The following is a 22,742-nucleotide window of genomic DNA, read 5'->3' on the forward strand; positions in this document are numbered from 1 at the left end:
ATCACAAAGGCCATATTCAGAGCATCTTTAGACGTAGCCAAAATTTCAGGAGCTGATCAGGCGTTCTTCCTCCACACTTTTATGGAGATATTTTGGAACACTTCAGCCCCCCATGGCACGCCTTTGGGCTCCGTAAGACCTTTTAAGGATTTGTTTGTATTCCTGCTGGTGGGTCTTCCCCCTATGCCATATTCCCCCTGCTTTTTATATGAAAAACCTCTTGTATTGTCTAGAGTAATTTCTGTGCTGAGACCCTCATCAGTTGACCTCCCACAAGCACCGACGCACACACTCCAGCTCCTACGGCCCCGGTGCCACCCACGGAGCGGCCACTGTTGAAAGCTAATTCTATCCTCCTGAGGTAAACTAGAGATAACTAGAGCATGGTAGTGGAGGAAAGGTTTAGGGAGAAGCAGACAAACAATTCACACTAACACTAACTCAGATCATATTCAGACACCAGAGGTCATTCAGCGTAAGACAGATGACAGCAGCAGTACAGGACAAAATCCGGGTGCTTTCCGTGCAGCCCCACCAGAAACAGGATCAAATATACAAAGAAAGTCTTGTCAGTGGAAAGTTTGGCTCTTTGTTCCCTGAATATCACATATTTGTTGAGAAGATTTTCCCAAGCTTTTTGGGACAAGGCAAGAATGGTGGTGGCAAAACTACCAGACCACCTTAAGAATCACTTTGTGAGGTGATTTGTGATGGAAAAGACTCCTCTAAACAGATAATCAGAGCTGGACTGGATACCACTGATTCAACAATATTCATGGACATGGTATACATTAAAGCATGTCTCTTTGGGGATAACGTTGGTGCTGTGCTAAAGAGAATGAAGTGTGGGAAGGCACCAGCCTGATCTTTGAGCACCCAGTCTTAATTTGGAGACCAGTGTCAATTTTGTATGTTTTGAGCCTTCTCAAAGTGCTTCAAATTCAAGGACAAGGGATTACAAATGCTGGATCCCAGATGGACTTTAACAAGGAGATCAGATCTGACGAACAGCTATTTAGGGGTATACTGACAGGAAGAAAGCCAAGGCGGTTCTGTATCCAGGTGGATATAAATATTGGTTTTGCTTTTGCGAAGAAAGAATATCTGGAGGGAATCTAGTCTCACTGTATCAGGAAGGTCATTTATCTCACCACTGGCTAGGGGTGTCCTGACGGGCGGGGACATGGGTGTCCCATCACACCTTCACCAGGCATCATTGTTCGGATTCAGAAGTAGGAATGAAATACTATTTTGCACCATGGTTGGAGCTCCAGGATTTTCTCATCTAACCGTACCTTTAGACTGACCACCTGAAAGGGGTACTGGTTTTGAATCTATTTAACAGGTGAGGAATCCACAGGTATAAAATCCATGAGAAGAAAAGATGGGGAACTGACATCTGTGCACCATGATGGTCCCTTTATGGCGACAATTATTTCACTATGCTGTCACTTCCAGTGTCAAGGTGATGTGAGTGCCATCAACCAATGTGGGACAGCCATGGAAAAAGTTACAAATCTAGTCTGGCTCCTTAGGATACTTGAGAGGTGAGGAATCTGCAGGTAGATAGATTATCTACCAGAAAGATGATTACTGAAAGTGACATTTTCATTTAGTTCACTCGCCTGAGATCTGGAGTTTAATGCCAGTATAGGAATGTTCCAGTGGCTGCCAGTGCCCACGTTTATTGTTGGATGTAGAGACATATGAGTAGGTGGAAATGTGTAGCAAGGTTCATTGCAATACATTGTATGGATATTTTTTTGATTGAGGTCAGACTTAGTCAACGTAAGTGATGTGGTGTTCTGTTGTGAATTTAAGACCTGGGATAATCTTAAGATTTAGGAGTGTTGTCAAAATATTGTTGCCCGGGTTTGGTAACCGCCCTCCGGAGTATTAATGTTGAAGATCAAAGATGAGAGTGTTAGCCTAGATCAACAAACGCCATCGACACATGGTGATCTGGATTCATACATGTGCTTTCTGTTAATTACAGGAAATAAAAGCTCAAGCAAATAGTTTTGTGTTGATGAAAAGTACAGCATTAGATTTTATGACAGATAAAGAAACCTCTGTATTAAGACCTTCTTTTTGTGAAGCACATTTTCGATGGCTGGTATGTTGAAGATGATTAACAGATATTTATTTTTACCCAACCTATTGCCATTCAGTTCATTATCTTCAGAAGGATGAAAGACTGACTGAGCAGTCTTTCATCCTTTAGTTTTACCCACATTTCTAACCTGTGGCCATGAGATCCCTGCACTGGATGGTAAAGCAGAAGTTCTTCTATTTGTAAATTTTGCCAATCCGTGGTCTTCTGCTTGGTGGCAGGCTAAACATGGTACTCTGCCTAGCTTTTCTAGCAGTTCCACAAATCTAGGGATCCTCTTTGATCTACTTTGACCTCCCAACATGTCTACTGGCAGACTGCAAATAGTCCAAAATATTGCTTCGAGAGCTTTCCTAAACGTCCCCTGCAATGTCTCTTTCAGAAACTGTCTTTGCATTGTTTTCAAGAAGAAGGTGGTCTGTAAATAAACTGGGGTCCTCATTTACAACAATTTGACGCAGGGCAGCGCTGCACGTCACTTTGTTACACTGCCCAGCGTCAAGAGAAAAGGACAGGAATGCGCCATATCACAAGTGGCAGCCTAGTGCCAATGCAGGCACCCTTGCATCTTGACACAATGGTGCCTGTTGTTGAAATCAGGTTTTTGTGCAGGAAGGGACACCTTCCTTCACAAAATCAACAGTTGCGACAACCCCTGGAGAGAAGCAGGGTTTTGACGCATTCCCAGATTTATGCTGTGTTGTAAATCCGAGAATGTGTCAACAACCATGGGCGTTGAGTGGGAACATCCACCGCAATGCCCCTGGCACGTCTCCCCGAGGCCGTGTGAGACAACGCCATGACTTGTGCTGCGTTGCCTTACACCATATCTACAAGGCCATGAAAAGCCAGGTAAGGTGGCTTTCCGTGGCCTCGTAGATATGGGTCTGCACTGTGTTCCAAGGCACACTGAGTTTGTAAATAAACCCCCGAGGTCTTCAGATCCTGAACTGACAGAACCCCCCCAACCCCTCTTAGGTTGTTTGGGCTCGTTCGCTACGGTGCAGTATGACTATCATTTTACGCCTCACCACTTTCAAATGTCACCAGCCGCCACTGCTAACACAGGATTTTTCTGGGGGGGGAGAGGGGAGGTAATGAAGACACATTGGAGTAGAGACCCAGTCAGCTGCGGAGGCGGGAGGGCAGGAGTTAGGATCACCTGGGTCACCATTACAGTAAGTTGCAGTGAATTGTCTGTAGGTTCATGGCGACAAAATCACCGGATTCTTGTAGGTGTGTTGTGGGAAGAATTAGAAACTCTAGTTTGGAATAACCTGCAAAAACTGACATTTTACATAGTAGTCAAAACTTAATGCAATATTTGCAAAATGGTGCATACAATGGTACAGTGTTAAAAGACCAACCTGAATGTATCGCTGCCTGTAGTTTATCACCAGGGGCCCTCCAGAGTCACCTACAAGATAGGGAATATGAACAAAGGAGAACATTTGTGTATTATATAGTGTAATCTAAATTACATCTTGACATTGTTGGAGCATTTGCAACCTATATTTTGGAAGTCTACTGGACCACACAATAGCTTTTTATTGGTTATGCCGTCACTCTGAGAATAAAACTCTTAGGGGCAAATTAACAAGAGCCAGCGATAATTATTGCTGGCCCCGCATAGCGGTAGAAATATTATCGCCGGCTGTCGCTGAAAATTATCGCCATGATAACGCTATATTAACAATACATAGCGCTGTGGCGATAATATTTCAGCAATAGCGGTGTTTACCATGGAACATTGCTGGTTTTACAGCGATGTTCCATGGAAAACAGAGATAACATTGCTGATACGACCCTGTGGTCGTATCAAGAATAATCCACCTACCATTGTTAGTATGCCTTAGTCTGGAATTTAACAGACGTTAAATTCCAGCGTTAAGGCCGAGGTAGCGCGATTTTTTTTATCGCTGCATCTCCTTGTTAATATTGCAAAGCTGCCTTCCCAGCCACGCCTTCTTTGCATCTCATGAGGGATGCGAGGCCAGGCTGTGAAAAAATGGGCTCTACATCAAAGAAACACGCGCTAGCGTGTCCTTGATGATATTACGATATAATTATCGCCGCTTATAGCCCGAAAACAGATGTTAAAGCGGCGATAATTATATCGCCAGCCCTTGATTATATGCCCCTTTGTGTCCAAGAAACCGAAACTGCGTCTAGTGACCTACAATTCACTCCGTACCTCTTGTCCAAAGAGTTGATGCACTAAGTAGAGATTATTTTATTAATTACTAGTTTCACATTTTGATATTGGCTATTCATATGCTAAGGCATTCGCACCATAGCCTAAGCAAATATTTTCTTGGTCATTTGCCCTTTTTAGCCACAGCAGAACGTCTTATGTTCCAAGTTTATAAAGCTCATCATGCTTTCACAATACAGCTGCTATGCTGCTGTTATCACAGTCCTACACTTGTTTGAGTGTTGCCACCACAGCAGATCTATGAAGAGCACTCAGAGTGTGAAAATGCATTGGGAAGATACATGTAGTAGAAAAGAGGTTTACAAAGGTAGGGAACATGACGTATTAAGTTGTTTTCATAAATAAATATCACAAATCTGTTTTGACAACTGCACTACTAATTGGTGCCCTTGTAATCAGTGAATATTCCTCATCTGTAGCTTACAGATGCTTGTATTTTGATTTAAATACTCCCTATGCTGTTAGAACCTTGAGCCGTATTTTGGAAACCGATGGGCTCCCACCTATTTAATCGCCAAGCGCTTTAGTTTATCATTTAGGATACAGTAATGATGTAGGATTAATTTAACTCCTTAACTGCAGCGCAAACTCCGCCGCGCTGCGGGAGTTCTAAAGAGTGGGCGGGGTCCCGTCAGCCAACGGGCGTGCGCAGCACTAGTGAGGTAGTGCTCGCGACAGCCGTTGGCCGACGAGAGCACTCAAGGGGTTAAGTAAGGAACAACAAGTTGAAACAATCAATAACTCCACCCTTTGCACACTTTTAAGAGAAGCAGTTCAGGACTTGGGCTTGATGGGTACAGCATCCCCTTTCAAAACCATCTTATGTTCAAATTCCTTGAACTATTTCACAATATCATCATCAACAAGGATCCTCCAACAGCATCTGCTGGTAAAATCATGGTATCAGGCCGCCAGCCTCACTTTGAATACTGCTGTTGGACTTGGCCCTTTCTATAGGGTCACCCCCAAACTTTTTGCCTTAAGCCCTCCTGTTTTCTGAACCCTTATCTTTGGTTTTTAGGACTCTGTGCACATTACCATTGCTATCCAGTGCTAAAGTGATTGTGCTCTCTCCCTCAAACAGGGTAAAATGAAGCATAACCCATCCCAACATAAAACTTCAAAGACCCAGACCCTAAATCACATTTGGTGCCTGGAAATAGACTATAAGAAGGGGAGGTTGAGACCCCAAGAATTTGTCATGTCCTGAGCAGCAAGTCAGGCTGTGTGAGAACCAGGACTGGGGGCTAAGGCCTGCTAGCCTCCCTGCAGGGTGAGGCATATGGAGTTTTTTTCATCATATCATCCAGGGAAACCAATCTGACGTGCTTTGGAGCACCAGTGCCTGCCTGCCTCCCAAGACCTGTGTGCCCTGTGAAGAAGAGAAGAGTGTTAAAAGGAGCAAGGTCCAGTTGCAGGCCCAAACAAGAAGACTTCCAGTGCAAGGAGATGGACAGATCGGGTTGTTGCCCATGTACAGATTCTAGTCAGCAATCCCCATATGCAGGAGAGGGCCATCTTGAAAATAACTGTGAACAGAGTGCCATGCGAGGTGAGTTATGCCAGAGTGGGGGCTGTAAAATTTATTGGCAGATTAAAAGGCCCAAAGCTGTGCGGAGCCTAGGGGTGACCCCATATGCCAGGAGGAGCCGAGGTATGGACTACTGTGAGGATTGGGCCATCACCTGAGAACTGTGAACCTTGTGATCCGTGAGTCACCATCAAGCATCAAGGATTGTGCCCAAGTTGCCCCTGTCAGTGCATCGCCACATCACCAGGACTCCCCTGGGAGCATCGGAATCCAATCCTTATCCCCAATGGGGAGCGCAAGACTAACTGCGCAGGAGGAGCAGCAGGCCTCCTCCGATCTCTACTGGAGCTGAGCACGTAAGCTCAGGAGAGAACCAGCGTGCAGAGTGCTGCTTTACCCCCGTGTAGCTGACTCATAGGACAGGACTGGAGCAGTGTGAGTGCCCACAGACGGGGAGCCAGCTGAGACACTACAAGCATCCTGCTGCCGGAGACTAGTTACAGGCCTATACACCTGTTGGAATAGAAATTGTTCATGCTTACGCATGCTTTATGTAAGTTAGCATGTGCTGCACCATTTTGTATTTGGGCGCCATTTTTAGCTGTTCGAAACAGATTTCGTTTAATTCCGAGAAAATCCCTCTAAGTTTCGTTTCTTCACTTTGGTTTTGTTTCAGAAATGAGTACACTGTTTATGTAAGCGCATAGCTTTCTCACCAGATAGAGGCCCTCTCCCCCTTGTTGGTGGCGGGCTCCAGATGGAACGGCCTTGGAGCATGATACTTTGTATAAGATAGGAGCATGTTTTCGCCCTGTTATGAAACGTAGATAATGTATCTGAATGCTTGTTGATTTCAGTTCCCTCTGCAGCACGCCTAGCGACTGGGCAGATGGGGCTCTGCTCTGAGTGTATATGAATAAACAATTATTGGTTTGTATTCTCTACTCTCTGACCGACTCTTCATTTAGTACGGAAGGCTGATAGGTGGTCATTAGTGACCCGGGTGGCCCTAAACGGGTTATTTCCTTCACGCCCCGGGGCACTTGATGCTAAGGGCCAAGACACACTTGACTACTTTGCTAGGAGTTGGAATAGACTCTTAAGTTAAGACCTACTAGTGACAATTCCCTAGATGTGGTCACCAGTGAATGGGGAATAACCCCTCCCACATTACGAAGAACAGGTGGGACAGGGGTTTGCCAGCGGTACACTAGAGCACTGACATCAATGGGAAATGTGCTATTGCTTATATATGTCGTACCATTGCTTTGAATGTGTAGAGTTAGAAATAAAATACTTCTTATTATTATAAAAATGAGTTTTTGACTGGACATTATATTATTGACACTGTTGAGCGCTCTTTGAGTTATGAGTCGTGTTCACTAACCTGTATTCACACCTCTCGCCAAAGGAGCCTTGGACTGCTTGACCATAGATTCCATTGACAGTCAAGTGCTGAAAGGCTACTTGGCCAGTTGCTCAGTATCCATAGTTGGTTGGGCCCTATATCAGGACTAAAAGGCCTCAACTCCCAAGTTTGGGTCCAGTACCCCCTGCATGCCCGTGGCCCTCTGAACAGTGTTCTGACAAATACTAATTAGCCCACCTTTCCTGCAAGGACCCTGCCAATCACCAGTCCACATGTAAACCATATAGCCTCCTCCCCACAGAAGCGCCAACAGATATACTTCATACGTCACAAACATGATTAGCTTATTTGACACAAAGGAGAGCCAGTAGGCAGTGCATCCACTTTGACACAGAGGGACACCACGTTACAAGGACCTACTTTAACTCTCAGAGGCACAGCCTCTCATCCTATACTCAACTCACCTTTACTCACAGAAGGACATCTCTTCTTCCTGTACCCACCTTAGCTCACAGTAGGCCGTCTCTCGTGGAATATCTGCTTTTACTCGCAGAAGGACATCACCTCATCCTGTACCTACCTTAACTCTCAGAGGCACTGCTACTCATCCTACACTCACCTTTGCTCGCAGAAGGACATCCCTTTATCCTGTACCTACCTTAACTCTCAGAGGCACTGCTACTCATCCTACACTCACCTTTGCTCGCAGAAGGACATCCCTTTATCCTGTACATACATTAACTCTCAGAGGCACTGCTACTTATCCTACACTCACCTTTGCTCACAGAAGAACATTCCTTTATCCTGCACCTACCTTAACTCACAGTGGGCCAATCTTTTGTATATCCACCTTTACTCTCACAGGGATACCACCTTATCCTTTACCTCGATTTAATAACAGAGAACAGCCCCTCATTCAATAGCCATTTTATCACACAGAGACACCTCTTAAATATTGTACCTACCTTTACAAGTGAACGCGTCGATATGAGGTTCCGTCCCACCAGTACATAGGAAGCGATCTGTCACCACTTCGCTGACATCTTTGACATCCACGTAGAGGGAGGCTTTCAGCGCATCCCTGTTGCACACTGATTTCTAGAGAGGGAACATCATTAGAAGGTGTTATTATCAAAACATATTCCATCCTTTAAAACATCTTTGACCCCCCCCTGAGACAAGCAAATTAGGCATGTATTGATGTAGACTGAGGCATAATTCATAGAATCCTGAAGCGAAACCGCTGTTTTTCACACTTGTCATTCTAACTTTCTAAGGTTTTTCTCATTCCTGGTCCTTTGTCTTGGCCAATCCCTGCTTTCTCTTGGTTACTTACTTTGCCGTTAGCAAGGGGAATATATGACATTGCAACGCAAACTTTTACAACGCATGCCTTTACAACGCGGTTTTTACATCGCAACATCCATTACAATGCATGTTTTTACAACGCCTGCCATTATAATGCATACCATTACAACGCATACCATTACATCACATACTTTTATTCGCGTAACAGTAGGGTAAGTGTCGGATAGTGTAGGGGTAAAATTACTATTCCCACTCCAGTGAGTGCAACAGTAGGGTAAGTGTTGGATAGTGTAGGGGTAAAAATCATGCGTTGTAGTGGTGTGAGTTGTAATGGCATGCGTTGTAGTGACGTGTTGTAATGGCTGCGTTGTAATGGCATGAGATCTAAAGGATAGTGCGATGTAATGACTGCTTTGTAAAGGTAGTGCGTTGTAATGACTGAGTAGTCATGGTTATTTCCCGAGCAAGGGATACCTTATCAATCGGAATCCTGACCACAGAAGCTCCGTATCTCTTCCTGCTCCCACTCCTAAGTTCTTTCGAGGCTATCCTGGGAAACACTATACCCATAGCAATTGTAGTGGTTCCATTTAACGTTTTTACGTCAAAGGAGATGTTCCTGCGTCTTTTCACAGAAGCAATAAAAACAGTCTGGTCCCTTAGACAGTGATCACTACTTCCCTTTAAATTGTACGATCCACCCACCTCCAATTCTGCGCTGCACCCTTGACCCTTCTTGTACTCTGCATTGCTATTGTAATACCCCTCATCGAATTCCATTGATATTACCAACCATTATGGGTTGAAGGCCTAGATTATAGGGTGTTTCACTCGTAAATGTGGGCAAGTATATATACTCACCAGTCTTTGTAACTTTGACATTTTGCTCGAGTTGAGATGGGGTTAAAGGCTCAGCCTCTGGCCCATAACATCTGAGTATCTTAGCGGGATGAGAGAAAGATGGGGTAACACCGCGTAGGACGGCCCAACCGCACAAGACCAGATCATCGAGGGCCAGCTGTGTGTGTCGCATGACGAAGCATGTGATGCCGGTGATGTAATTGACTCAGTGGATAGGAGAGGCAGAGAAAGCGAGCAGGCAGTCTCGCGAGGAGAGCGTGATTGACGTCTGGCGGCCATCATCGATTGGGAAGTGAACAGCGTGTTGGACGTACAGCGTGGTGATGTCACACGTAGGAAGAGGCCATTTTGAGGAGGAAGAATTACGGGAAGACGTTAAAAACACATCGGAAAGAGGGCAGTGCGTTAGTACTTCATGTCACATGTTGCACATCGGTGATGTGCACACCGGATCCTTTGAAAATCATGGAGGTGCTCATCATTTTTATCGGTGATATGCACATCGTGACTATTGGAGTGCGTTCACTCACGGTGATGCGCACATCTGTGACAATTATTTTCTTCAAGTGAGCTTTACAAAAATAGCTTGTTGTGCATGAGTATTAGAGTGCGTTCGCTCACAGTGATGCGCACACCTGTGACAATTATCTTCTAATTGTGAGCTTAACAATATTAGCACATTGTGCATTGTTTAGTTTGTAAGGAAGATCTTAGAGGTATTGTCAAGGGGCAATTTTAAAAAACTGTTATTTATAAAGATTCAGTTTGAAGAATGTGTGCAGCACAGACATTCACATTAACACCTCCGATTCCATTTTTACCAGATCCTGGTGAGCCACGCATTATAGTGGCAAGAAAGGAAAGACTACTTTATAAATTATATGGTTACTATTAACAATAAGAGTCTAAAACCTGGCATTAAGAAAGGTATACTGCTACACTCTTTGGGTCCCGAGGGAATTAAACAGTATAACCAAATGGAAAAGAAAGCAGGAGGGGAAGATGAAATTGATATTTACGCAAATGCATTAGAGGACTTAGAAAAGTATTATGCACCCACAATTTGTATTGCAATTGACAGGAACACATTTTTCCATAGGAAAGAGGAACAGAATGAGACCATTGATGATTATTTGGTAAATTTAAAAAAAAAAATTGCGGTACCTTGTAGATTTGGTCCACTGCAAGAGGAATTAATAAGGGATCAGATCATTATGCTTACAAACAATAAAAGAGTGCAGGAAAGATTATGGGCTATGGGTGATGGCACCTTGAACAAAGTTATAGCTGTTGTGAGAAAGGCAGACGTTTCTCTGAGATTAGCAAAAGCAGCCTTAGAGGGTGGTAAAGAGCAGGAGGAAGTTTGTGCAGTAAAAAAAAAGAAAATTAGAAAAACAATTAGCAAAAAGACTTTGAGTAACAAAACACAAGATTTTAAGGAGCAAAGGAAGTCTACTGTTCCTGCTAGAGTAGATGACAAGAAGGATGGACAAGGTGTTCTGAGTTGTTACAGATGTGGGAGTCATGAGCATTTGGCTAATTGTAGGGTTTGTAGAGCAAGGGATCAGAAATGTGCAGCATGTGGTCTGATTGGACACTTTGCACATGCTTGCAGAAGAAAGGATACCAGAACGAGAATTAAGTGTGTGTCAGAGCAACACAAAGAGAATGACACTGATAAGGAGTGTTCTGAAGAGGATGATGTTGTAATTATGGTTAAGGATGCAGTTTTGGATGTTAATAGTCAAGGAAGAAGTAAACCGTTCTGTGAGATAGTTGTTGCTGGTGTTCCTGTCTTTCTTGTGGCAGACTCAGGGTCACCTTACACTATAATAAATTTAGAAATGTGGAAGGAAAAATTTGTGGAGAAGAACTTAAAGCTTGTGACATTAAACCAGCATGTTTCACTGGGGAAAGCATACCCATGGAGGGGTGCAGGGATGTTTCTTTTGTTTTTAAGCGTCGAAGAGCTGAAGGAAGGATGCATATGGCTGAGTATGGGCCATGTGTTTCTGCGTTGGAGAGATCAAAGAAGTATGAATATTATTCTCAACCCAAATACTAAGGAACAAGTTTTGGTGTTGAAGGAAGGAGACAATTTGGGGGGAAAAATGTGTGAAGATTATAAGAAAGTATTTTCAGGGAAAATTGCTTTGCTTAAAGGGTTTAATCACAAGATTATATTGAAGGAGGGTGCAGGTCCTGTACATTTTAAATTGAGAAATGTTCCATTTGTTGTGAGGAGCGAGTTGGAGAAAGAATTGAACAGGTTGAAGTAGGCTGGAGTGATTGAGCAAATTGAATCATCGGAATGGATGTCTCCAATTGTAGTGGCACGTAAGTCCTACAGAAAAATTTAATTATGTGTGGACTTGAGAGGTGTAACTAAAGAAATACAAGTGGACAGATTTCCATTACTGAATATTAATGAAAATTTGACCCAAACAAAAGGAATGAAGTGATTCTCGACGGTGGACTTATCATCAGCCTATCATCAAGGTCTGTTACATGAGCTTAGCAGGAAGATAACATAATTTATAACTCCTTTTGGATGATACCAATATGTCAGAATGCCATTTGGTTTGGCTTCAGCGGCCTCAGCTTTTCAGAGACTGATGAGTGAAGTTCTGAAGGGCATTAGTGGGGTTCTGTACTTTCAAGACAATGTTTTGATAATGGGCGAGAACAGACAAGCGCATGATCAGAGGTTAAAGGAAGTCAAGGAAGTGTTGAAAGCTAGAGGGTTAATGGCAGAATATGAAAAATGTCATTTTGCACAGAACAGAGTAACATATTTGGGTTATGTGATTGGGAAGGATGGTATTTCTCCAAAGAACAAACTAATTGAAGCTGTTAGGGAGGCTCCGGAACCGAAGAATAAAGAAGAGCTTCGTTCGTTCTTAGGCCTTGTGGAGTTCTTCTCAAAGTTTGTAAAACATTTTGCAAAAAAGTCTTACGATTTGAGAGAATTGCTAAAATAGCGGTGCAAATTTGTTTGGGGAGAAAAATGTGTGGAAGCTTTCGAGCGGTTAAAAAATGAAATATGTAATGAAGCTCCTAAGGGGGTTTTGATCCGGATTTGCGTAGTGTGCTTACGGTGGATGCAAATGGAAAAGGTTTGGGTGCAGTGCTTACACAAATTGAGGATGGTACAATGGAGGTTGTGATTAGTTTTGCATCAAGAAGTCTTACGCCTGCAGAGGAAGTGTATTCAGTGATTGAGAGGGAAACCCTCGGGTGCATATGGGGTATGGGACTGAGTTTGATGTTAGAACTGATCGCAAGGATTTGGTAACTTTGCTTACAACTGGTGGAATGATGACAGTTTAAGCAAGAATTTCCAGACTTTTAATGAGATTACAGAATTACAATTACAGGATTAAGTGTGTACCTGTGGTACAGAACAAAGTTGCTGATTGTTTGAGCCGTATTCCCTTACCTGTCATGGAGGTACCGGGAAGTATTTGGGATGATTATCAAATTGCACTGGTGGAAGAAGAAGGGATGAATTTAATTGAGAGGAAAGAGTGGATGCTGGAGTATGAGAAGGATGATTTGCTTAAAAAAGTGAAGGAGTGGATTTTGGAAGGTTGGGGAGAGAAGAAGCCAGACATAGCAGAGGTGAGGAGTTTTTGGGAGGTAAGAAATTAGTTGGGTGTGGAGTCTGGATTTGTGGTGAGAGGTGGGAAAATTGTACCACCACTTGGTCTCAGGGATAAACTTTTGGATCTATGTCATGTGGGACATTTTGGAATAGTAAGGATTAAGAAAAGAGCTAAGGCTTCATATTGGTGGCCGGGAATTGATCGTGAGGTGGAGAGAAGAGTAAGGGATTGTGGACAGTGTGCTGATTCAGATAAAAGTTTAAATACTTTGAGACCACAATTGATGCCTATGGAGTGTCCAGAGATGGTTTGGGATATGTTGGCAGTGGATTTCGTAGGTCCGGTGCAGCCCAAGTCTGGTGAGACTAAATTTGTCATTGTGTTAGTGGACTATTTCAGTACGTGGGTGGAGTTGGATATTGTAGAAAAGGCTGATGCGGACACTGTTGTGGAGTTTCTGGGAGAGGTGTTTTTGAAGGAGGGTTTACCCAAGAGGCTTCTAAGTGACAATGTAACACATTTTACGGCATCCAAAGTTGAGCAGTTTTTGCAGAGAAATGGTGTACAGCATGTTAATACTTCAATGTATCATCCTGCTGGTAATGGTGCTGTTGAGTGCCTTAATCGGGTGATTAAATGAAAAATTCAAATTGCTTGTGAGAATAGGAAGAATTGGGAAGTGGAAGTTAAAAAGATGTTGTGTGGTTATTGATTGACGCCATCCCTCACAGGATTCAGTCCTTTTGTTCTAATGCGTGGGAGAGAGCCTTTTACCAAAGATAACATAGGATGGATGGACAGTACAAGACATGTGGAGTGGTCACCTGAAGTTTTCAAGGGCAACATCATTAAAGCACAGCAAGTGTACAAAAGGAACTATGATAAAAGGAATGCTACTAAGGTTGTGACATTAAGAGTAGGAGATTGGGTGAAAACAAAAAAATGGGGTAAAGTGCCTAAAGGGCAGAGTGTATTTTCATAACCTTTGAGAGTTGTGGAATGTGTGAGGAAATCGGCGAGACTGACTGATAATCAGGTGTGGCACATGAGTCGCCTTGCTAAATGCAAGGGTTATGGAAACGGAGTAGGAGGAGATGTTGGTGGTTCTCATGATTTGAATGATTGGTTGTGGGAAGATGAAGTGGATGAGGAGATGGAGCAGGCGCGGTGTGAAGCGGCATGTGCACAGGAGGTGTTGGATGGATCTGTTGTCAAACAGGAATGTGTGGATACCAGTACAAGGAGGGTGGGTAGGATGGGTGGAGTAATTCGCACCCCTTACAAGCTTGAAGATTTTGTCCTGTGTTAGCCTTTATCTTAAGTGATCATTTTGTTTTATTTCCTCATGTGTATATTGTTAGTTGTATTGTAGATAGTTGTTTTGTAATTTCTTTCACTTATTGCTCACTGTATGCAGGAGGGGGATGTGTGGTGTTGCTGCATTGCACATTTGGAATGCATCCTGCATCTTTGTGAGGTATGTTGGAATTCAGGGTTGTGGGAGTTCTGGGGGAGGCAGTTGGGAATGAGCTTTGTTGAGTTAAGCTGTACTTGCTATCCTGTGCTGGCAGAGTTGCTAATAAATTAGAAAGTTACTATAAATATGTTGAGTTATATTTTGTAAAGCAACTGACCAGATGATGACACAATCCACAGAACCACATGAGTGGAGATAATATACACCACTATCTGTGAATGTGTGGGTGAGGGTCCCCGGTTCATTCTCCCTTCCTGTGATTGTATCCCAAAATTGGCATTTTCACCCTGGGGGACATATCGTGGGGCAGGGGTTATGGAGGAGTTGGGGAGGGAAGCGCCATGGTTGTACAGTTGTTGCATTGCTTTAATTTTATGATGAAAACTCTAACAAAAAAATGAATAAAATGTGCTACAAAAAAAGAAAATCTTGTATCCACTACCCTTCTTGGATTCATGTCGTTTTGGTCACATTTTTCTCCTAAAATTGTTTAAATTGGTTATGGAGTTTTATTGTGTTGCGTGTGACTTTTTCCACTGTGTATGCACTGCTTAAATACTTTGCACACTGTCTTTGATTTAAGCCTGACTGCTTTGTGTCACGCTACCTGGGTTGAGCACAGGCTTATTTTAATTATTTGTGTGACATCTACCAGGTGGTGGTCTTATCCTTTGAGGTGGACACTTGTCCACAAGAAATAATAATCTATTTTCCTACATACTGGCTTTAAAAATGAGAAATATATGGCATGCTGTGATTTCAAAGGGTATCAGCACAAGAATATACTGGGGTCAATGGGGCCGTCATTTGCGTTGTAAAATTGAAGTTATGTGACAGACCGCAAGAACAAGAACACCATGGGCATTCACAGGAGACCCACACCCGAATAATAAAATTGATGTGATGTAAAAGATTGCTATAGGAAATACACATTTTCTATGTGGTAACCCTGATTCTTTCGCCTGTTGCTAGACCTTATGTTTTTGATGCTTTTAGAATGCTGTGCACTTTACCCCTTCTAACCAGTAGTAAAGTGCCAAGGCTAACCCTTTAAACATGGTTGACTTGGCATATTCTCAATCAGTATATTGAACTTACATATAAGCCCATAGTAAATGGCACAAGATGTACCCATAGTTTGTAAGTAAAATATCATTAGTGGACAGCACTGTGAGAAATTGGGTTGGTTGTGGGGGGTGAAACCCTACTCAAGCAGCAACCACAATCCTTTCAACCCCATAATTAACCTGTACCCAAACATCTAGTAACTTGGCAAAGAGCAGGCAGGCTTAACCTAGAGGCAATGTGTGAAGTATTTATGCAGCAATTGAAATAATAATAAAGTGAAAAACACAACTCACGAAAAATCTCAAACCAATTTAGAAAATAGAGTAATTTTTTATTAATAATTTAAGACCAAAACAACAAAAAATTAATCAGTAGAACCGGAGGTATGCAATTATAAAGATTTGTGTAAAAATAGCCACAAAATGTAAATTGTAAAATGTGAATTTTATACTTGTATAGCGCACTACTCGCCCGCAAGGGTCTCAAGGCGCTTGTACGAATACCGCTGTGGAACCCATCCTGGCTTTCCCTGTGAGGCGTCCACTCCTGGGCACCCCCAAGGTAGAGGCCAGGCATCCTTAGCGTGGTGGGGGCCGTGGTGGAGATTAAGCAAGCTATTGCCCAGAGTTGCACTCCATGATTGGAATTGGCACCGAGGCGAGAATTATCAGGTCCATGGAATTTTTGAGCCCAAGACCCGCCGAGGCAAGGAATTGAACCCTGGTCCCGGGATAGACCTCTGCAGCAGGGTCTGCCGCTCTAATCATTGAGCCACACTTCTCACTTCTCACTTCGGCACAAGTGTGTTTATCTGGTTGTGCTGGACCGGGACAAAGTCACAGGTTCAGGCCATCTGCGATGGATTGCGGGCTATCTACAGGAACCCAGGTAGGCACGTTAAACAAGAGTACCTTAAATCATGGTTGCGTGATCCCTCATCAAGGATGCGTTGCGCAGCTGAGTTGTTGCAGGGTCCTGGTGTGGAAATGCGTTGTGTACGTGTCGGTTCCAGGGAGCTGCAAGGCTGTGATGTGAGATTCTGCATCATTGTCGAGGATGTCATTGTGATGTGAAGTCCTCCGTCGAAATTGCATCGTGTATTGGCTGGTTTCAAAGGAGTTGCAGGTATTGCGAAGGGGATTCCAGAGTCAAGAATGCCGTCAACGAGGGGTTTGCAATGCAAAGACCTGGGTCGAGGATGGATCGCACAGCGGCGGTTCAAAAGAAACTGCGAGCCATGATGAAGAGTCTTCATTGGGTATGCACCACAGAGTGATTCTAGGAGGCGATGAGTCACACTACGTGGTTCTGCTGAGACCACAGTTGGTCTAGCAGAGCACTTTCATGCCCACTTCCAAGGGTCCAGGAGTGAGATGGCATCACTTGGGAGGGTATGGCTCGCAGATGGCAGAGTCCAGGTGTTGGGTTCAAGGCTGTTGGAGCCTGTTCTATCTCCAAGGCTTTTATCAAGAGGTCAGGAAAATAGCCTTTGGATTCACTCTGGTGGTCCTGAATCCAAGATGCAAAACCAGTTACACAGGAAGGAGGGCAGCACAATAGTGCAGCAGAGTAGAAGTCCTTCTTGCAGCAGAGTAGCACAGGAGTTTTTCTTCTGAGTCTTCCATAAGTCTACATGTGATCTGAAGTGTTAGGTCTGAAGGTCCAAATGTTATACCTGGTGCCCACTTTGAAGTAGGAGAAGTGTAGTGTAGTTCCTATTTCCCTAATAGGCTCTGAGAATTGGAATAATATACCCTATAGATCTGGCCTAGGACTGAGGTCAGTATTCCCCTATCGAGTATATTAAACTTAATTAATTTGTACCAGCTAACTCAGAGGCCACTAGAAACTCCTTGTAAACAAGAAGGTAGTAGTTTCTGGCAACCGCATAAACATGACAACTTTGTTTCCCTTAAGAATCGGAACACTCTCAGAATCGAGGAAACAACAGATAACAGTTTCACTCAGCTAATCGTGTATGCTTAGTTTCTTCAGAGTTACAGAGAAAGAATAGACGGGCATTTCAATAAAAGGATTTATTAAGCAGTCTTGTTTCTCGTGTAAGAGATATGAGCTTTTATAATCACAAGACAGTATGCGAGATATATTATGTACAGCAGTAGAAAGAAATAATACTGCGCTAGCATTATCTTTTAGCTATGACACATATATTCGATACATAAATAACATAAGTTAAAAATGCGAGTAGATGCTTCTCTAACTAGTTCTACCCCAGTGTACCTAACCTAAGTGTAGTACAAGTTAAGAAGTAGGTGCTGTATTCTATAGTATGGTAGGCTATAGTATGGTATGCTAAGTTTAGTATGCCAAGTTTAGTATGCCAAGAGTCCCTCTAGGTTCTAGTCAGCTCCATACCTTGAGAATGAGAGAGGTGGGAATCTCTTTCCGGGTCTCGAACTCTAACACCCCGTGAAAGGGGTCAGAACACTGGAAGCTGGATTCTCTGCGAGCAGGGATGAAAGCATCTCTTGTCAGTGCGTCAGGCCGGGACACAGACTCCTCTAAAGTCGAGGTCTCCTCCTACTTGCTTGGGCAAAGGAAGGTATATCAAGACATCAGGAATGAACCCTTAAGGAATAGCGGTTCATGCATAATAAATGAGTTCTTGGAGAAATCAATAATCCTGTGCTAGGGGATCTCCCAAGAGCTTAAGGGTCTGGTTTCTAAGAACTAGTAGTGACGTTGGGGTGGACGGATGTAGGTGACCATGCCTGTATTTGGATAGCATGGCTAATGCCTACATAAGGACTGGGATCTTATGCCTTATGCCTATTTAAGGGCAATGCAAATTGTGCCTATATAAGGACATGTATCAGGAAAAACTATATACGGACACCTAAAGCAGAATACACCAGAAGGTTTCGGCAGTTTCCACCCATCAGTGCTATTTGGAATTTGCTGCCTCCCTGCCATGGCCTCAGATTGTCTGAGGTCACAATAGACTAGTACCAAGCCCTTTGTGAGTATGCTCAGGAAGAGTCTTCTTTCCCTCATAAAGTCAAAGATGACCAATCCTGCCAGCACCTATGGCTCCCTCTTGCACCCAGGACAAAGAAGTGGACTCCAAAGGTCATAAGGCTAAGCTTCTGTTCACGCTTCATGGATACTACAAGCTACAAAAGGACTTTTCTGTAACTGCCTTGCTGACTAGTGTTAACTGGACTGGACTGGACCCTGCTGTTGGCCTCTGTCTGACACTCTGTGAGTCTCTAGATGGCTCCCCTGAGCTCCTTGGTGGCTTCATAAGTGTACTCCTGTGGTGGATTGGGACTTCAAGGCCTAAGTCAAAATGTATAAACTTTGACCAGGATGAACGTGGTTGGTGTATCCGACCTGCACTTCATTGTGATGTGCCTCAAATTGCACCTAGGTCCTGGTGATGGAGCAAGGTTTCGTATAAAAAGAAACTTGCTCCTATGCAATCCTCTCGAATAACCTGTAATACTATAACCAACATGTTTGTGAGTACTAACGTTGCACCACATTTTACATATTGTATCTAGGGGAAGCTTTCCTTTGTATTTTACTAACCAGTAACCCGAGTGTCCTAAAAATGGCCGCCAAAAACGTGGGAACTCTTCTGCGCATGCGTCTACTGCACTGGACTGGACCCTGCTGTTGGCCTCTGTCTGACACTCTGTGAGTCTCTAGATGGCTCCCCTGAGCTCCTTGGTGGCTTCATAAGTGTACTCCTGTGGTGGATTGGGACTTCAAGGCCTAAGTCAAAATGTATAAACTTTGACCAGGATGAACGTGGTTGGTGTATCCGACCTGCACTTCATTGTGATGTGCCTCAAATTGCACCTAGGTCCTGGTGATGGAGCAAGGTTTCGTATAAAAAGAAACTTGCTCCTATGCAATCCTCTCGAATAACCTGTAATACTATAACCAACATGTTTGTGAGTACTAACGTTGCACCACATTTTACATATTGTATCTAGGGGAAGCTTTCCTTTGTATTTTACTAACCAGTAACCCGAGTGTCCTAAAAATGGCCGCCAAAAACGTGGGAACTCTTCTGCGCATGCATCTACTGCACTGGACTGGACCCTGCTGTTGGCCTCTGTCTGACACTCTGTGAGTCTCTAGATGGCTCCCCTGAGCTCCTTGGTGGCTTCATAAGTGTACTCCTGTGGTGGATTGGGACTTCAAGGCCTAAGTCAAAATGTATAAACTTTGACCAGGATGAACGTGGTTGGTGTATCCGACCTGCACTTCATTGTGATGTGCCTCAAATTGCACCTAGGTCCTGGTGATGGAGCAAGGTTTCGTATAAAAAGAAACTTGCTCCTATGCAATCCTCTCGAATAACCTGTAATACTATAACCAACATGTTTGTGAGTACTAACGTTGCACCACATTTTACATATTGTATCTAGGGGAAGCTTTCCTTTGTATTTTACTAACCAGTAACCCGAGTGTCCTAAAAATGGCCGCCAAAAACGTGGGAACTCTTCTGCGCATGCGTCTACTGCACTGGACTGGACCCTGCTGTTGGCCTCTGTCTGACACTCTGTGAGTCTCCCGATGGCTCCCCTGAGCTCCTTGGTGGCTTCATAAGTGTACTCCTGTGGTGGATTGGGACTTCAAGGCCTAAGTCAAAATGTATAAACTTTGACCAGGATGAACGTGGTTGGTGTATCCGACCTGCACTTCATTGTGATGTGCCTCAAATTGCACCTAGGTCCTGGTGATGGAGCAAGGTTTCGTATAAAAAGAAACTTGCTCCTATGCAATCCTCTCGAATAACCTGTAATACTATAACCAACATGTTTGTGAGTACTAACGTTGCACCACATTTTACATATTGTATCTAGGGGAAGCTTTCCTTTGTATTTTACTAACCAGTAACCCGAGTGTCCTAAAAATGGCCGCCAAAAACGTGGGAACTCTTCTGCGCATGCGTCTACTGCATCGACGTAGTGATGACATCTCTGTCGCTTGGTGGGAAATCTTTGCAGCAGCGCAATAGCTTTTAACATGGCCGCTCGAAACCCCGCATTAACGCACATGCCGTGCTGAAACTAACCCATGCAAGTTTTAATAAGCTATTAATGCAAAAGACATATTAAGTAAATGGGGTTAGAGTAGAAGAAAGTGTTATACAGTGAATTCATTTAATTTTGTATTCTAACATGGTTTTCTCTGACTTTATTAATAGTTCGTATTTCGGCCTTGGAGGGTGACTGACGTCCCTATTCCTTTGCGACAACTACGCATGCGTACTGCATCCTTGTTCTGAGACCAATGATGTAATTAAACCACTGTCAAAAACATGTGCCCAGCAAGGACATGGGAAGCTAAATTCGTGAACCTGCGAAAGGAAGAATCCGAAATATTGTACTACAGATTTATCGATCCACATATGAAATGCTTGTGGAAATAAAGCTTGTGGGTATTAAAATTAAGGGGCGGGGAATTAGATAGAGAACTAAAGAACGTTATCCCACTTAGTATGGTGTGATGTCCTCACCCCACTGCCTGGCCCAATCAAATTGAGGGGGTGTACATAGAATTGAAACATTTGGGGGTGGATCATACATTTGAATTAGTATAACAGAGGTAAGTTTTAGTTAGTTATACACACTTGACCCACTTGATGTTGATGCTATGCTGAGATGCTGCCCGAATTTCTGCAAGCTGATTGAAGAATCCAACACTAGGGAAGAATCCCGGAAGAACCGAGGAGGCACATCTAGGAAGGGGTCCCGACGATCCCGAACCGGAGAGAGTAGCACCGCCAGCGTTGCACTAGAAGAGGTCACCTTCCCGGTCCTGAATCCTTGATACTCTGATGTCCAGGTCCTCACACCATTCTAGGTAAATATAGTTCTGTGGCGTAATGCTCCGTATTTGCTCTCTGTTCTTTCTCTCCTCAGGTACTGTCATCACAAGAATTTGATTAATGTGAATTGATTATCAGCTAACTGTACTATTTTTCCTGATGGAGAGTTTTGGTGTATCTAGGTGTATTCTGATTTGACTCACAAAATTATTAATTCAGATAAATCTTTAAAACTCCTACAGAGTCTGTGGTTCTTTAAATAACAGTTAAATGTGTTATTATTATTTCCTCCCTATTCTAATCTACAACTAGATCTATCGACAAGGTACATTTACATAAGGAGACAGGGAATGGTAATGATACTGGTGTAACAGGTCTCTAAGGTAAATCAAAATTGATGACCAGTGGATATTTGCTAGCTCATTGAATGTATGAATGTATATGGGCCCAAAGTGAGAGTTGTGTGTATAGAGCTGGTTAATTCCGCTGCATCACTGGTCTACTGCAATCATGGACTATCATTGGCCATTTGTGCTTCACAGCTCTACTTCTATTTAAAACTTTAAAAATTGGTATCTCAGGTCGTCCTTATTAGATTGTTGCCATTTTGGTTTGGGTGTTTTATTGATTTGCATTTTAAGTTGAATACTGTTTTGGTAGTGCACACATACTTTACATATTGCCTCATGTTAAACCTGTCGGCTCTGTGCAATTGCTACCAAGGGGTTGAGCTCAGTTTAATTGAGTGCCTTTGGGTTTTCACCCTGACAAAGGGTTGTGATTATTCCTTGACATGGGTAGTCACCCACTCCCAATAAAAATAAAGTTGCTTACAAATATAAATACCAAAATATACCATGGTCTTACTGGGAACAATCCAGAATACTAATCCTGATGTCATGGAAAAGACTACAAGTAGCAGAAAAACTGTGGTCTTGCTGGAGATCAACACCTGAATACAAAATGATTGTAATGTGCAAGTACCAGAATACACTGGGATTTCACTCAGGACCAGCACCTACATACTGCAGATGCTGAAGCTACCTCAGCTCCTTCCGAGGTGAAAATACATCTTTGTTATAGGAGCATAGCAGTTTATTTCTCAGTACTGAAGTTATCTAGAGAACCCATGGAAATCGCTCACTTGGGCAAGTACTTGTAACACTCATGCCCTTCACTAGATGGCAGGAGTGTGCAGAACATGTGAATCTACAGCATGACAAGCTAGAGACCAATAGTTAGAGGGTAAGTAACATGTCCTTAACATCTCCGGAGCAAGCAGAACACTAAGAGGGAAACATCTCTACGACTTGGCGCCCCCAAGCGCAAGAACAAATCTACACTGAGGGGCTCCTTCTCAGACAACATCCTAAAAATCTGTAACTCACA

At 43.4% G+C, this 22,742-nt stretch overlaps 1 protein-coding gene across 1 annotated transcript in view; it reads right to left on the reverse strand.

Annotated features, from left to right (window-relative positions):
• The window catches only part of LOC146869715 (complement factor B-like), a 315,575-nt gene that overhangs the window by 3,978 nt on the left and 288,855 nt on the right, over positions 1-22,742 (reverse strand). The window contains exons 16-17 of the mRNA XM_085613166.1: positions 8,194-8,326; positions 3,481-3,530 (exon numbers count right to left, since the gene is read on the reverse strand). Coding sequence (XP_085469292.1) covers positions 3,481-3,530; positions 8,194-8,326 — 183 coding nt within the window. The remainder of the gene's footprint in view (positions 1-3,480; positions 3,531-8,193; positions 8,327-22,742) is intronic.

This window comes from Triturus cristatus, chromosome 1_1 (assembly GCF_964204655.1).
Source record: "Triturus cristatus chromosome 1_1, aTriCri1.1, whole genome shotgun sequence".
NCBI classification, from domain to species: Eukaryota; Metazoa; Chordata; class Amphibia; order Caudata; family Salamandridae; genus Triturus; species Triturus cristatus.